Consider the following 14479-nt stretch of genomic DNA (forward strand, 5'->3'; position numbering starts at 1 on the left):
CAGAGGTAGAGACAGACATGAAAGCCACATAGAGGATGCATGAGTGAAGGTCGCAATGTCTGCTTGGTGACATGCCTGGGATGGGTGGGGCAGTTCCTGCTGTCTCCTGGGAGCTGCTTTAATTGCAGATTAAGTGAAACCACAAGGATGGTTCTAAGGGCTGAGGCCGGCAGCCGGTAGGATCTCTCCAGGTCCTCCCCTGCCCTCACCATTAATAACCAATTAACAAGGTCCTTGGGCAGCTCAGCTTTCCACGTTGGCCTGGCTGTAATGTTTCAACTGGCATTGGTCCATCAGGCTTCGAGTGTGTTGCTCAGGGCACCATGAGGGCACTATGTGAATGTCGGGGTATCTGGGGGATGAGGGGTCGTTAGAGGGAGCCCTTTACCAAGAAGACCCCCACTATCAAGATGCCTTCCCATCCTTGTCAGAGTCTTTGGCCCCAGTGCCTTAGATATCCTAAGCCCTGTTTGGGGCACCCCAACTGCAGGCTTCACTTGCCCCAGAGAATAGATAGGTGGACACAGAAGACCATGGTACAAAATAGTAGGAGATACAGAGGCCTACAGGGCAGACGACATAATGGACAGTTCAGGAAGGACTGGCCTGGTTCTTTGTGGCACTGCTAAAAAAAAATAAGTAACTACAAGCACATCATTTCCCAACTAATGGACTAGCAAGTTCCTTGGGAGTAGCAGGGCTTCTCTGCCTCTGGGCTGTGAATCCTCCAGCTATTTGGGGGTGGGATGTTGGAACAAAACCCGTATCTTGCTGGGCCTCCACTGCTGGACCCTCCAGAGCTGCCTTCTTCCTATGCAGGATGGCTGTGGGGTGCTCGCCCAGGTGTTAGCCCAGGCCCAGAATAAATGTGGGAGAGAAGAAAGACAGGATACAGAGAAAATAGGAATGAATAGACCAGGCCTCAGAATTTGTGCCTGGGTTGGCTGGCACAATCTGGTTGGGTCCATGAAGTCTGCCCTTCAAGTCACTCTTCTATGGGGAGTGACCCCTCACTGGTCAGGGACCCTTGGCTGTTTCTGAGCCTCCAAAGTCTAAGAAAGCCATACCTGAACTATAGAAACTTAATAAAAAGACAAAGACAGACAAAATTAACTGATTTTTCCAGTCCTCACTGGCAAAACCCCTTCCTGGGCAGTTACTCCAGCTGCGAGTTTGCTGTGTCTTCTCTCCTGAGGCCCAGGTCTCTGGCAGCTTCTCCATGTGTTTTGATTTCGTCGGGGCCTCTACGTTGTGGTGGGGCGACCTCGGGTCCACTCACCTGCGCTTGCTTCCTTGTGGCATCCCCACTATTCCCGGTTGCAGTCTCTCTGCCAGGCCGGTCCTCCGAAGTCTAGTGCCCCCGACCCCTTGCGGCACGAATCACTTCCAGCCTTTTTAAGAGTTTTTCGCAGGGTTAGGTTGGGGCCAAGGGGGCCAGGTTAGAAGACTGAGGTCCTAGCTAGGATCAGGGATCCTAGCACAGTCAGCCCTGATCCCTCTCTTCGGAACTTTGCAAATCCCCAACCAAAGGGAAACGGGAAAAGCAATTTTATCGCCCATGAGTTTATGAGCCCGAGCGGCGGCTAGGCGGGCAGTCGGCGACAGAGTTTGGCGAAATGGGCTCAGCTGGAGCATACACCGGCGGTGCCCCGCAGCCCTGGTCTGGTGGGTAATTCCGCCTGTAGAAATACCCCTCCCTGGTTTTCACCGGCTGCAGTCCCGCCTCGGCCCGGGGTGGAGAGGTGGGGGCGCAGGAGGAGGGGCACACGGGGCTCAGGCCCAGCGCCGGGGGCGGGTCCGAGGCTGGGGGCCCGGATCAGGAGCCGAGCGCGGGGGCCCAGGCGGCTGCGGAGACTAACACCGAGCGCGACCGGCAGCAGGACCATCACAACAGCCCGCTGGCCATGAACTCGGGACGCGAGCAACGGACACCCCGGACACCCTTCAGCATCACAGACATCCTAGGCCCGCGCATGGTCCCCCGAGCACCCTCTGCGCCCCAGCTTCCTGAGTCGGGTCCTAGTCCCTCGTCGCCGCTGTGCGCACTGGAGGAGCTGACAAGTAAAACTTTCCGCGGACTTGACGGGCGCGCTCTGCAGCCCTCCGAAGGTATAGCACGGCTAAAGTCGAGGACTCTGACTTGGCCTTCTCCCCACCTTTCTCCTCCTGGTTCCCCGTCTCAAACCTTCGTCCCGACTCGGCCCGGCCACGCTAATCCGCCCCCTGCCCTCAGCCCACGTGCCAGGACTCGTATCTGTGGCCCCTCACGTCTCTGTTAGTGCCCCAGCTCCGCAGCGGTTCCCAGAGGTCGCCAGCGCTGTGGGGAAGGGCCGTGCTGTTGAGAATTGAGCGACCTGTAGGTCTGCTCGCTGTAGGTGGGGCAATTGCCACAAAGGCTGAGAAAAGGAGACAAAAGGCTTGAGCCTCAGGCCGTAACGAATGAGCCAGAGCAGTGGCAGCGCAGAAAGCACTAGGAGGCGAGGCTCGGGTCTTTCTGGGCGACCAACCTCTGCTCCCAGCCACTCTCTTCTCCAGGAGGCATAGGGAGCAAAACGTCCTTGGCGGCCGATGGCTCACTTCTGTAATCCTAGCATTTTGGGAGGCCGAGACGGGAAGATTGCTTGAGGTCAGGAATTCGAGACTAGCCTGAGCAAGACAGAACCTGTCCCCACTAAAAACAGAAAAAATTAGCCGGCCTGGTGGTGCGCACCTGTAGTCCCAGCTACTGGGGAAGCTGAGGCAGGAGGATCGCTTGAGCCCAGGAGTTTGAGGTTGCTGTGAGCTAGGCTAACGCCACGGCACTCTAGCCCGGACAACAGAGCGAAATATTTGTCTCAAAAAAAAAAAAAGAAAAGAAAGAAAAGAAAAGAAAAAAAAAACTTTGGCGTAGGTTAGATGCGGGACTCCACGCTCCACCTTTCCTTACTCTATATACCAACACTATCTCCCTTCTGAGCTCGAGGAGTCAACAGGGAAGTGTAAACCGAGTGCCCAACACGATCCACGATCTAAGGAAGGGCATGATCCAAGTCCTGTTACCTCACCATGCGGGGTCGCTGTCTCTATTCTTACGCCGTCTAACGCCACCCGCAGCCTGCAAGCCCTCTCAGCCTGGGGCTCCGAAAGGCCTCAAAGGCCCCGCCCCAGACGGCCTGACCCTGTACCAAGTCTCCTCTGGCCTGTCCCACCCTTCTCTCACTCCTTTGCCTCCGCAACACGCCCTCAGCCTACTGCCTCCAGTACCTCAGCAGCCTGCCCCGCTTTGCGCCCCCTACCTTTACCTCAGCTTGACCCCCGAGCGCCTCGGTAAAGGATCACAGTTCTGGTCCCAGTTCGCCTTCCTGGCTCCCTCCCTTACCCGCCCGCAACCAGCCTGAGCCCACCCCCAGCTCTTCCTCCTAGGCCACCTCCTGATTCCGGTGGGCTGGAGGCTGACCCCCGCCCTATCCCCGCAGGCCCGGCAGCCGCGGACGCGCTGGGCCCTGGCCCTGCCGGCCGCAAACGGCGGAAGTCCCGCACGGCGTTCACCGCGCAGCAGGTGTTGGAGCTGGAGCGGCGCTTCGTCTTCCAGAAGTATTTGGCGCCATCCGAGCGCGACGGGCTGGCTACGCGACTCGGACTGGCCAACGCACAGGTCGTCACTTGGTTCCAGAACCGGCGCGCCAAACTCAAGCGCGACGTGGAGGAGATGCGCGCCGACGTCGCCTCGCTACGCGCGTTGTCCCCCGGAGTCCTGTGCAACCTGGCACTGCCCGACGGCGCTCCAGGCCTGAGCCTCTGCCCCGGCCTCGATCCCAGCCCCGCTGGACCTGACTCCAGGGTCCACCTGTCAGACGAGGAGATACAGGTGGATGATTGAAGACAAAGCCGCCGAAAACCCTGGGCTCCGGGTCCCGGACTCCTCTCTTCCCGGGTCTGCGTTTTATCCGGGTTCCAAGGCGGAGGGAGGCGCTCCATTCAGGCCTCTGCCGGCCTGCAGTTCAGATGCTCACCTTTCCCCGTTGTTAAGAATAAAATTGAGACTCCGCCGCACTGCGCCCGGGTCTGGACGCCCGCCGGAAGCCAGTAACAGCAAAATCTGTGGATTGTTGCCGAGATTCCGGGCTTTGCGCTGTGCGCAGTGTTTTAAATGCTGTGCTTCCTTTAATCCTCATAGCAATTCTATAAGGTAGGTGATAATTATGCCCATTTTACAAAGGAAGGACCCAGAGGTCAGGATTTGGATCTAGTATCCAGCCAGCCTGCAGAGCCGGTGCTTGTAAACCTACTGCTCAGGACACAACTGGCCCAGAGGTGTCCGGCCTACTTACTGGATGCCTTTAGTTGCTGGACTCCACCCGGCCTCTGATTAGCCACCGCCTGGGAGACCTCGCTTCTAACCTCTAGGCCGGCCCAGCGTGACGACAATGGTGCCTGAGTCTTTATGCTTTCCTCACCCTTAGGTCATTTGTTACTGGAGTCTCTACACTTCTCCCGGCCCTGCCAAAAGAACCCTGTGCTGAGACACAGGCAAAGTGATGGACGCCCAGAGAGGGCACATGTCTATCTCCCAGACCTCCACCAGGCTCCTGGACCGGAAATGTTCCCGCCAGGGCAGTGACAGCAGGGGGAGGGAGGTAAGGCCTGGCCCCCTGAGGTGATGCTTGGAGTAGCAGGCTTACCCAGTAGCGACCCTAGCCTAGCTCCTCCTGGGGACATTTCTGACATTCATTTATCCTGCTGCCGATTAATCACCCTCCTGCAGGCCCTCCGCATTCCTGGCCATCCCAGCCAATCTGCAGGAGACCAAGCTTCGCATCTTTTGGGCTTCCCTTCCCTCCTTGTCAGTCCTCAGACCCTCTGGCTGTCCTCAGACCTTCCTCTGCCTGTGCCCAGGGATAACAACTCCACTTTCAAGGATGCTCCAGGGGTTCAAGAGGGGTCAGCTAGGGCCACAGTTGCAGATGGAGGGCCCAGGAAAGGATATTCCAGGGACTGTGAACAAGGCTGGAAGCGGAAGGGAACCTGGCGTTTTCAGACAATAACTACCACTAACTGAGGAGTTCCAAGTGCTTTGTGTGGATTAATCCTCAGAATAACCCAATGGGACATACTTTTATTCTTATTTTAAGGACAAGGAGACTGAATCACAGAAGCCTGAGGGAACTTGGCCACGTCATGTGGTTTGTAAGTCATGGGGCAGGGACTCACCTGCTTGCTTGTCTGACTCAGGAGCCCATGCTTTTGGCCACTACAGGTACTGTCCCTGTGAAGGGGGCTGGGCCTAACTGAAAGAAGCAAAGGATTTATGGAGGAAGGAGAGGAGAAAGGGCCAAAGGGAGGAATTTAGGGATTGTACTGTAGACAGAGCATGGTCCTTGTAGAGGTTTTAGAAAGAAGAGGTGAGAGCAATGTTTAGGGCAGGCTAATCTGGCTGTGCATGCAGGCTGGGCCACAAACTGGCAGAGATCCGAGGAAGGGAGTTTATCTGTGGCCGCTGCAAAAGAGCAGAGAGAATTCAGGGTCAGACTTGGGGATGGGGCAGGGAGGTGGTAACAGAAGAGTAATCAGTGTGATCCCCCAGTGTCTGAGGATTGCATAAGTCAGTGACAACCTAGCAAACCTGGACAACTGGAAGAAAAATAGCATCATGGACAGAAGTAGACAATGACCACTGGTATAGAACTAAGAATCTGTCAGCCATTATGTACAAAAAATACTCTTTACAACTGTATTGCCCCTTCAATACACTTACACAACACAAATGCCACCTCTGGCTCCTGTTGGGGGCCATCCCTTATTCCCTTCACACCTTTTATAGACTGCCTCTCTAGAACCTTTCCAGTAAGGGGATCAGCTCTTTCCTGTTTGCCCAGCACTTTCCCAGTTTTAGCACTGAAAGTTCCACACCCCAGGACATCCCTCAGTCCCAGGAAAACCAGGATGGTTGATCATGGTACTTTCCAGTCCTGGGGACTTGGAACTCAGGCAGTTGGGTCAGAACCCTATCCATTAGGAGTGGTGAGAGTGGGGCAGAGTAGAGGCAAGGTGTCAGGAGTCACGTGGCTCTTAGAGAAGATTCAAGTCCAGGATAGGCTAAGAGGTGCTGGGGAGGGAACATTTATTTGAGAAGATACAAGAGCAAGGAGCTAGCTCAGCCTAAAGAAAGAATTCCACACAGTAGTGGCCATTCTTTCAGGGGCCAGGAGCCCTAGGGAAGTCCCCAAAACACAGGTCCCCTCCCCCAAAGAACAGGAAGGCCAGTTGGGTAGCCCTCTTGTAGAGCCACTGTAATGTACTCATCCCTTAAACAAACATAACCACCTCTCCCCCAGCCCACTCCCCAACCAGGGATGAGCAAAGAACTCCCAGGGCAAATAATTTTACTTAGGAAGGTAGGCTCCAGTCAAGTTAATTGGCTCCGAACCATAATCCCCCTCCACTGAGGTTCCCTGAATTCTAGCCCAGCTAGCACTGCCACCTTTTGTACTCAAGCCTTGGATAACAAAACTCAAATCTGTCCCACCAAAATGGCCTCTAGATGGGTGTCTGCTCTGCTAGGCCCTAGAACAGTATCCATCAGGATCACCTTGGGAACTTATTAAAACACAAATTGCTGGCCCCACTCCCACAGTTTTTGACTGGGAAGGGCTGGGGTGTGGCCTGAGAATTTGCATTTATAACAAGTTCCTGGGTGATGCTGATGTTGCTACTCTGGAGACCACCCTTGAAAACAAGTCCCAGGAACTCTGGATTTTGTGAATTTAAGCAGCAGTTTACTCATACTCCTCTCTTCCCACTATGGGAAGCATGAATATGTAGGACAGTTGCAAATAAAAATTGGTTTATTTAGCACTCACTATGTACCAGGCACTTAATAGGCATTTCCTCTTTCTCTTCCAATCCTCACAACAGCCCTGTGAGGTAGGGATTACCCCCATTTTTACAGATGAAGGAACTGAGGCTTACATGTTGACAGACCTGTCCAGGGTGATCCAGTTAATAATGGCAGACTTCATCCTGTTATGCAGTATTTAAGGGGCCTAAACCATAAACAATAAAAACATTTGGGAAAGTCCTATATAAAAGAGATGTTTCAACACCTCCTATCTCTAGGTGTGAATAGTATTGAGCAGGACCCACAGGGCAGCTAGATGAATGGTTCATCCGTGAACAGCATGGAAGGGGGCTAAAGGTCCCCTGCAGATCCACACTTAAATGGGCTGAGAATCCCAGGCAGGACTAGGGAGGAACCAGCCAGGGGGAGCCGCCAGGATCTTAGAAGAGAAATCAAAAGATCATGATTCTTACCTAGGAAGTAGAGAATTATAGCCTCCTTTGGGGCAGTGACCCTTGCTGGAAAAACTAAGTCAATTCACATGGGGAAAGGCTGATTACAATGCCCAGTGCTGGGGTGGAGAAAGAGAGTGGCCAAGGTGGCGGCAGCCTGGGTGCCTGCCGAGGCCCCATTCCGCGGGAGAGCCAGTGGTTGAGAGTGTGGAGAAGTGGCCCTGCCAGCTACAGGCAGGAGCAAACCCTGGAGCATTCACCCAAATGCAAACCCTTGGTGAATCCTCTAGCAGTGGGAGGGGGTGACCATCAGACCACTGGACAAAGGAGAGGTCAGAGTGTGCACAGCAAAGTGGACAGGAAACAGGGCAGGAGGAGCAAGCTGGGCACTGTGTCTAGAGAAAACAGGGCAAGAACGGGGCTCAGGAAGAGGTGAGCATCCATCAAGCTGAAAGTGGGGATGCAGGCCTCCACTGCCGTGATGCCATTCCAGAGCACAGAGCTCTAGCTGTGAATGAGTCCTCAAGGGCCAAAAGGCAGAGCAAGTCCCAGGTGCCTTCCCGCTGGCTCTGCTATCGTCTAAAAACCTGGACTTCTATAGTTCCCTTCTTGAGCTTTGGCGGATTTTATTTTTCCCTTACTGCCTGCAGAAGAAGCCACCTCCTTGAGAACCAAAGAAAGGGTGTTTCAGTGGATGTGGGGCTCCTTCCTCTCCAAGAAGTTTCTCCGTGGCAAGAGGAATGACTGCCAGGGGTGTCCTCAGCTATAGATTTGGAGGACAAGGTCTCAAAATATGCAGTGAACTGTCACCACACAGTGTTCCCATCCCTTTGGGATGTACACATGGCCTTGCCCTGCGAGGGACAGATCCTCCCTCATCCGGCCTGAGGTAGATGCTGGGGCCCAAGTCCCAGGATGGCCCAGCCCCTTGAAGGGTCCTGGAGATGGAGAGGCAGGGTCTTCTACTGTGAGTCTGGGAGAGGGGCCCTTTGGGGTGGCTCAGGTAACATGGGAGATAATGCAAGGGTGGAGACAGATGGCCAGGGACCCCTGGAGCAGTGCTTGGAGGGCAACTTAGAGGGAGCAGGCCTGAGGCTCCCAGCTCGGCATGGGAAAGTGGCTGGGGGACCCCAGTCGTTAGAGGTGGTGCACAGATTCCTCCTCGCTGATCCTGCTGAGAAGGGAGAGAGGGGGCACCTGATGCTCCTTTTAAGCAGCACCACCCAGGCCCCTTATCCCACCCGTTCCTGCCCTGCTACCCTTCCAAGGCAGAAGGTAGCGCTGCTTAGCACTACAGTCCCAGCCCGCTCTCCCTGATGCCCTTAGCAGGAGAGGGGCCTGGCTCCCTTACCAGAGTGAGCTGGAGGAGGCATGAGTGGAGCTCCTGGGCTGCGTCAGGCTGGGGCCCACCTCTCAGCGTCTCCTGGAACACAGCAGCTGCCTCCTCAAAGCGCTTTGGTTCCAGAGGAATTAGAGAGAGGAAAGAGTAGGTGTCAGGGAGGTAAAGAAGCTTAAAACTTCACCCTTTCCCAAACTGGCCCTGCTCCTGTACCACTACCATTGTGACGCTGTGGTACTAGGAGCTCATCCAGAAAATGCCAGTGCAGACCCACTCCCCACCCCATCCCACCCAAATCTCTCCTCTGTTTCCAGCCTCAGACCCATTACCTGTAGTCCCATCAAGGCCTTTCCCAGGCGAAAGAGGCCCCGGGGCCAGCCGGGCCTTAGGGTAAGGGCCACCTGGGCATCGGCCAGGGCCCATACTGGCTGACCCAGACGCTCGTGGCAGAAGGAACGATTTCCAAATAACCTGATAAAGATAGAAGGTGGCCAAAGGTCAGGGTCCTCAACACCCTGCCTTGCCCTGACCTTTCAGCACAGTGGCCAAAGCCCCACCTACCGGTGGTCCTGAGGATTGAGCTTCAAGGCCTGGGTGAAGAGGACCACAGCCTCCTGGTAGAAACCATTTTGAGCAAAGCTGGTACCCAACTCTGAAAGAAGAGCCAGGTGGGAAGGTTCAGATGGGGCTACCCCAGGGAGGGTGGGGTAAGGAGGGAGAGAGAAAGGATCTCACTTGCCAGTTCCTGGCTCTGCTGCAAGGCAGCCGCTGGCAGTCCTGGAGATGCCTAGGGTGGAGAGCAGAGTCAAGCAGGCTTCGAGGCCTCAGCTTTCCCAAATCCTTCTCATTTATTCAAACAGATAACACTGCAATTAACATCACCCAACTCGTGCAATTCTCACAGCAGCCCTGCAGGATGGTATCAGCCCTGTCTTCCTAGAGAGGAAACTATCGAGGGTCATGGTGAAGTGGTGTAACCTGACCCCAGGTCTCTTGACCCTAGGGCCAGAAAACTCCTACTGGACACACCCCTCAACCCTTAGATCATGTGCCTTCCCAGTGCCTTCTGATGCTTCTTCCACTGGTTCTAGCTGAACCAGGTTCTTCTGCCTCCCTCACCTGTGGCTTAGGACTCTGCACGGGCCTCTCCTCTCTTGGAAGGCTCCCTTCCTCTTGATCTGTCTTCTCCTGGGGGCCTGGGCCCCTGCCTTGGGGCTTCTGGCTTAGACCCTTCTCTCTGCGGGTACTGGGAGGCCAATCCCCAACCTTGCGTAAAGCCAGAGACACGAAAGTGCTAGATAGATCCAGTGAGTCCTGTGGGCAAAAGGGAAAGTTAGGGCAGGAGTGGGGTGAAGTACATCCTGGAGTAGGAGGAGGAGAGGGTGAGTAGAGACCAAGAAGGGAAGGAAGGGGGCTCTCACCTCTTCCTCACTACACTGTCCCGGAGCTGGGTTCCCGGGGCTGGATGGGGGGCTCTCATCCCCATCTGTGGTAGCCTTGGCCTGGAGGGAAGGTGGACAGGTACAGAGTTGGGATCACCATGAGCCGCCTTCTTAGCCCACCTTCCTGGTACTTGGTGCTCTTAGTACCTGCCTGTAGATACTCACCTTGGGCTCCCCACAGTCCTGCTCCAAGCGTTCCTGTCGCTTTCGTTCCTTTTGACGCTGCAATAATGATGACGATGATGTATTTTGAGCACTTACTATATGCCATGTTCTTGGGTAAGAGTTTTGCATGTGCTATCTCATTTAACCCCTGCAGCTCTATGAGTTAGGCATTCTTATTAACATCCTCATTTTACAAGCAAAAAAGCAGACAAGAGAGGCACCAGCCAGAGACCTCACAGTAAGAAGGTGGCAGATTCCAACCCAGGAATCCAGAAGGATTCCAGAATCACTGGCCCAGATGGTCTTGAGAGAACCCTGAGTCCCTGAGCCCCTTGGGCCCTCGTGGCAAGAGGATCCACTGCAGGCCACCTTGAGCACTCTCCTGTTCTCACAAAGCTTCCTCTTTCCCTCCCCCACATCCCCCTGGGCTCCCTTCCCTCCACCCTCCAGCCACCTTCTTCTTGAGTCGTTTCTTCTCTGATTTCTGTTTCATGCGCTCCTCCTCAGCCACCAGCTCCTCTGCCAGGCGGTTGGCTTCCTGGAGGAGGAAAGGTGGGTGACAGGAAAAGGGAAAGAGAGACAGGGAGAATGAGAGCAAACACAAAAAGGGGTAAGCATTATAGAAGGATCTTGAAAGGCACAGGTTAGGGGGGAATGTAAACATGGGCATATGGGAACTGAAAGAACCTGGGGGACCATGAAGCTCATTCCTGAGAGTCTCACCTCTTCAGTCACCAGGAGCTTCTGGGGCAGGGCCATCTGAAGCAGGCTGTCTGAGACACGGGTGCACGCTGAGGCAGAGGGGCTTTGACGGCAGGGCTCAGGCCCTTGCGGAGGGTATAGGAAGGACTTGTGGAAACCACAGTAGGTGCCCAGGCCATCAGCCCCCTTGCCCCTGTCACTCTGTCCAGTTGTTTTCCCCTCATCACTGAAATGGTCCAGGAGGTAATCTGTCAGGAGGCAAAAAGAGACAAGAAAGAAAAAGGAACATGAGAGAGAGGAGCATCTGAGGGTCAGCCCCTCCCAGGGTACCCAGCCTCAATCCCTGGGCCCAGCCCCGGCACTCCCCACCATGGTGCCACAGCTGCAGCTGCCCGCTGCTCCCATCCACATGGATCCGGTGCAGGCCCTGGGGATCACTCTCCACAAGCCGCTGAAGAAAATCCTCTATGTCCTGGGAGGGGGAGGGGAGGGGAGGCTGGTGTTGGGGGGCACTCTGGGAGAGAGCAAGGGCTTGGCCGGCTTAACCTCTCCACCATGGCAGCCACAAACCAGCCACTTAGGCCATAGACTCTCACCGGCTCTGACCTCTCCCTGCTCAGCACCGCAAAATGTGCTGCCCCCAGCTTCTATGGTATATCACCTCCCTTCAGTGCTCTTCCGCCTTCCCGAGGGTTGAGGGTGCCTTTCAGCCTAGCCTTCTCCACCATCCAGATCTTCACCCCTTGACCTGCCACTAAGTCAGCCACACTGAGGCCCCTGGAATGGAGCCCTCTTACCTGCTCTTCCAGTTAGGCCCTGTATAACCCACCCTGAAGGTACCTCACACCTAAATAAGTACAGCAGCTCCTGGCTGGCCTCTTCCCTGCACTATGTCTGTTTTTCCCTAAAACCAAGCTCTCAGAAATTACTACTTTATTCAAAAACTTCCAGTAATCCCCCAGTGCCAGGGCCATGTGCAGGGCAGAATCTAGCTCCTCAGCCTAGGATTTGGAGCCTTCCAAAAAGCTCCCTGGCTGATGTTTCCAACCCTCCCTTGCAATCCTCCTCTGATTAGCTGCCATCCTCCCTCTGCCACCAGACTCCCTCCAGCCTTGGGGCCTTCCCCCCACTGTCCTCCAATCCCTCTGGGCTCTGCACCTCTGTCTCACCACATCTTGTCTCATCTTCAAGGTCCATCTCAAATTCCATCTCCCCTCAAGGCCTTCCAAGACCTTTTCATCTTCAATTATCTCTGCCTCCTCTCAACCAAGCAGTAGCCACAGAGTCTGTGTTATACAATTTAGAACCTTACTATTCATTGCTTCTTATTGTTCTCCTAATTGGCAAGTCAGCATGGAGCTGGAAAGTGCACAGTGCTGGAGTGGAGCCACTTGCATCTGAGTTTTGACTCTGCCACTGCCTGGCTGTTTGATTTTGGACAAGTCATTTAACCTCTTTGGACCTCATGCTCATTCAAAAAATGAGGCAAGACCCTTAAAGCCTGGCCCACACGTTCTTTGGTTGTGATGAGAGTCATTTCCTCAGTGAGTATAAGCTTTGGAGGATAGGAATGATCACGTCCCTGTGCGGCCTAATCAGGCCTAAACAGAGCAGGACTGACTGAGAAATTTTAGAAACCAATCAACTTTTGGACTTGTTGAGTTAGAAACCACAAACTTAGAAATTCCAAGGTGCCAAAATAATGTGTAGGTAGGACTTCAGATTAGCGAAAAATATACTCAACTTTCTAAACAATTTTAGATCCAGGGCTCCCCTCAGGAGTAGTCCTGACTCAACAGCATCTTCATTTACACTGCTGGGCACTTTCATCAGTCTTATTCTTAAATTCAATTTCTGTTGAGTTTGTTTCAACTTCCCTAAGCATAAATTGTGCATGCTCTGGGCCCCATCTTAGGCAGCCTCTCAGGATGTGCCGCTCAAATATATACTGTCTTTCCTTTATCTTCAACTTCTCTCCTCTACTCAGACCAGTCCAGCCATCTTAGGGAAAAGAAAAAAAGACTTTCTTGACCTTCTGCTACCCCTCCCCAAAACACAGTCTATGCTGCTCTCTCAGTTCACTACATGGCCAAACATGATCCGGTCCCCTAATATCTTCGTGAATTTTCTCCCACCTTCTCGTCACCCTTCTCCAGCCACAGTGGTGTCCTTTCAAGTTCCTACAACATACCAAATGTGCTCTCATCTCAGGGCTTCTGCACTTGTCATTTCCTCTTCCTGGAATGCACCTTCCCCAGTGACAGGCTCACTCCTTTGTCCCTTTTAGATCGCTGCTTAAATATCACTTTCTCAGGGAGGCCTTCTCTCTGACCACTCCTTTTATTTTTTTTTTTTGTTTTTTTTTGAGACAGAGTCTCACTCTTTTGCCTGGGCTAGAGTGAGTGCCATGGCATTGGCCTAGCTCACAGCAACCTCAAACTCCTGGGCTCAAGTGATCCTACTGCCTCAGCCTCCCGAGTAGCTGGGACTACAGGCATGCGCCACCATGCCCGGCTAATTTTTTCTCTACATATTTTTAGTTGTCCAATTAATTTCTTTCTATTTTTAGTAGAGACGGGGTCTCGCTCTTGCTCAGGCTGGTTTTGAACTACTGAGCTCAAACAATCCGCCCGCCTCGGCCTCCCAGAGTGCTAGGATTACAGGCGTGAGCCACCGTGCCCGGCCTGACCACTCCTTTTAAAAGGAGAAACCTCCCAACTCCATTCAGCACTCCCTCTTATCCTTCTTGCTTTTCCTGGCACTTCTCATATTTGACATACTATATTGTTTATTTTTTTTTGACTGGCTGCCCCCACTAGATATTTCTAATTCATTGAATAGAAGAATTTTTGCCTGTTTGGTTTACTGCTCCCTTTCTAGTGCCTACAAGTGTCTGGTACACAGTTGGTGCTCAATAAGTGTGTCTGGAGTGAACAATGAGATTGGTGAGAATGCTATTGTAGTAGAGACAGAGCCAGGAACTGTGTTTGAAGAACCTCGTGTGACCTAGTGAGTGTGGACTTTATCTTTTTTTTTTTTTTTTTTTTTAAGAGAAAAGGTCTCTCTCACCCTGTTGCCCAGGCTGAAGTACAGTGGCATGACCATAGCTCACTGTAACCTTGAATCCCTGGGCTCAAGCAATCTTCCTTCCTTAGTTTCCTGAGTAGCTGGGACTATAAGCATGTGCCACCACACCTGGCTGATTTTTGCTATGTTGTCCAGGCTGGTCTCAAATTCCTGGGCTCAAGCAATCCTCCTGCCTCGGTCCCCCAAAGTGTTTGGAATACAGGCGTAAGCCACTGCACCTGGCCTGAGTGTGGACTTTATCTTGTCAGTGATGGCAGTGAAACGCTCATATGAAATAGTGCTGAGGAAAGAGATGAGTCTTAGATGGAATGTTCAGTTAGCAGGCTATTACAACTGTTCAGGACAGTGGCATTCCTTGAACTAAGGGAGTGGCAGCAGGAGCAGGAATGGAAATGAGGGGTTTCCATCAAAAGACATTTCAGAAGTTGATTTTAGGGGGCGCGGTGGCTCACGCCTGTAATCCTAGCTCTCTGGG

General features: G+C 53.5%; 2 protein-coding genes across 2 annotated transcripts in view; one reads left to right on the plus strand and one right to left on the minus strand.

Moving 5' to 3' along the window:
• The first annotated feature begins 1902 nt into the window (after positions 1-1902).
• LBX2 (ladybird homeobox 2) lies at positions 1903-3912 on the plus strand. The gene is made up of 2 exons (XM_012658176.1): positions 1903-2109; positions 3456-3912. Exons 1-2 carry the CDS (start codon positions 1905-1907, stop codon positions 3857-3859), a joined length of 609 nt encoding a protein of 202 aa, XP_012513630.1. The 5' UTR covers positions 1903-1904; the 3' UTR covers positions 3860-3912.
• Positions 3913-8536: 4624 nt separating this feature from the next.
• TTC31 (tetratricopeptide repeat domain 31) overlaps positions 8537-14479 on the minus strand; it is a 7243-nt gene continuing 1300 nt past the window's right edge. The window contains exons 3-12 of the mRNA XM_012658213.1: positions 11287-11389; positions 10939-11165; positions 10670-10753; positions 10216-10272; positions 10030-10110; positions 9728-9922; positions 9344-9395; positions 9170-9260; positions 8938-9079; positions 8537-8722 (exon numbers count right to left, since the gene is read on the minus strand). Of these exons, the coding sequence (XP_012513667.1) occupies positions 8561-8722; positions 8938-9079; positions 9170-9260; positions 9344-9395; positions 9728-9922; positions 10030-10110; positions 10216-10272; positions 10670-10753; positions 10939-11165; positions 11287-11389 (1194 nt within the window). The 3' untranslated portion in view covers positions 8537-8560. The remainder of the gene's footprint in view (positions 8723-8937; positions 9080-9169; positions 9261-9343; positions 9396-9727; positions 9923-10029; positions 10111-10215; positions 10273-10669; positions 10754-10938; positions 11166-11286; positions 11390-14479) is intronic.

Source organism: Propithecus coquereli, unplaced genomic scaffold (assembly GCF_000956105.1).
Source record: "Propithecus coquereli isolate 6110/MARCELLA unplaced genomic scaffold, Pcoq_1.0 Scaffold578, whole genome shotgun sequence".
NCBI classification, from domain to species: domain Eukaryota; kingdom Metazoa; phylum Chordata; class Mammalia; order Primates; family Indriidae; genus Propithecus; species Propithecus coquereli.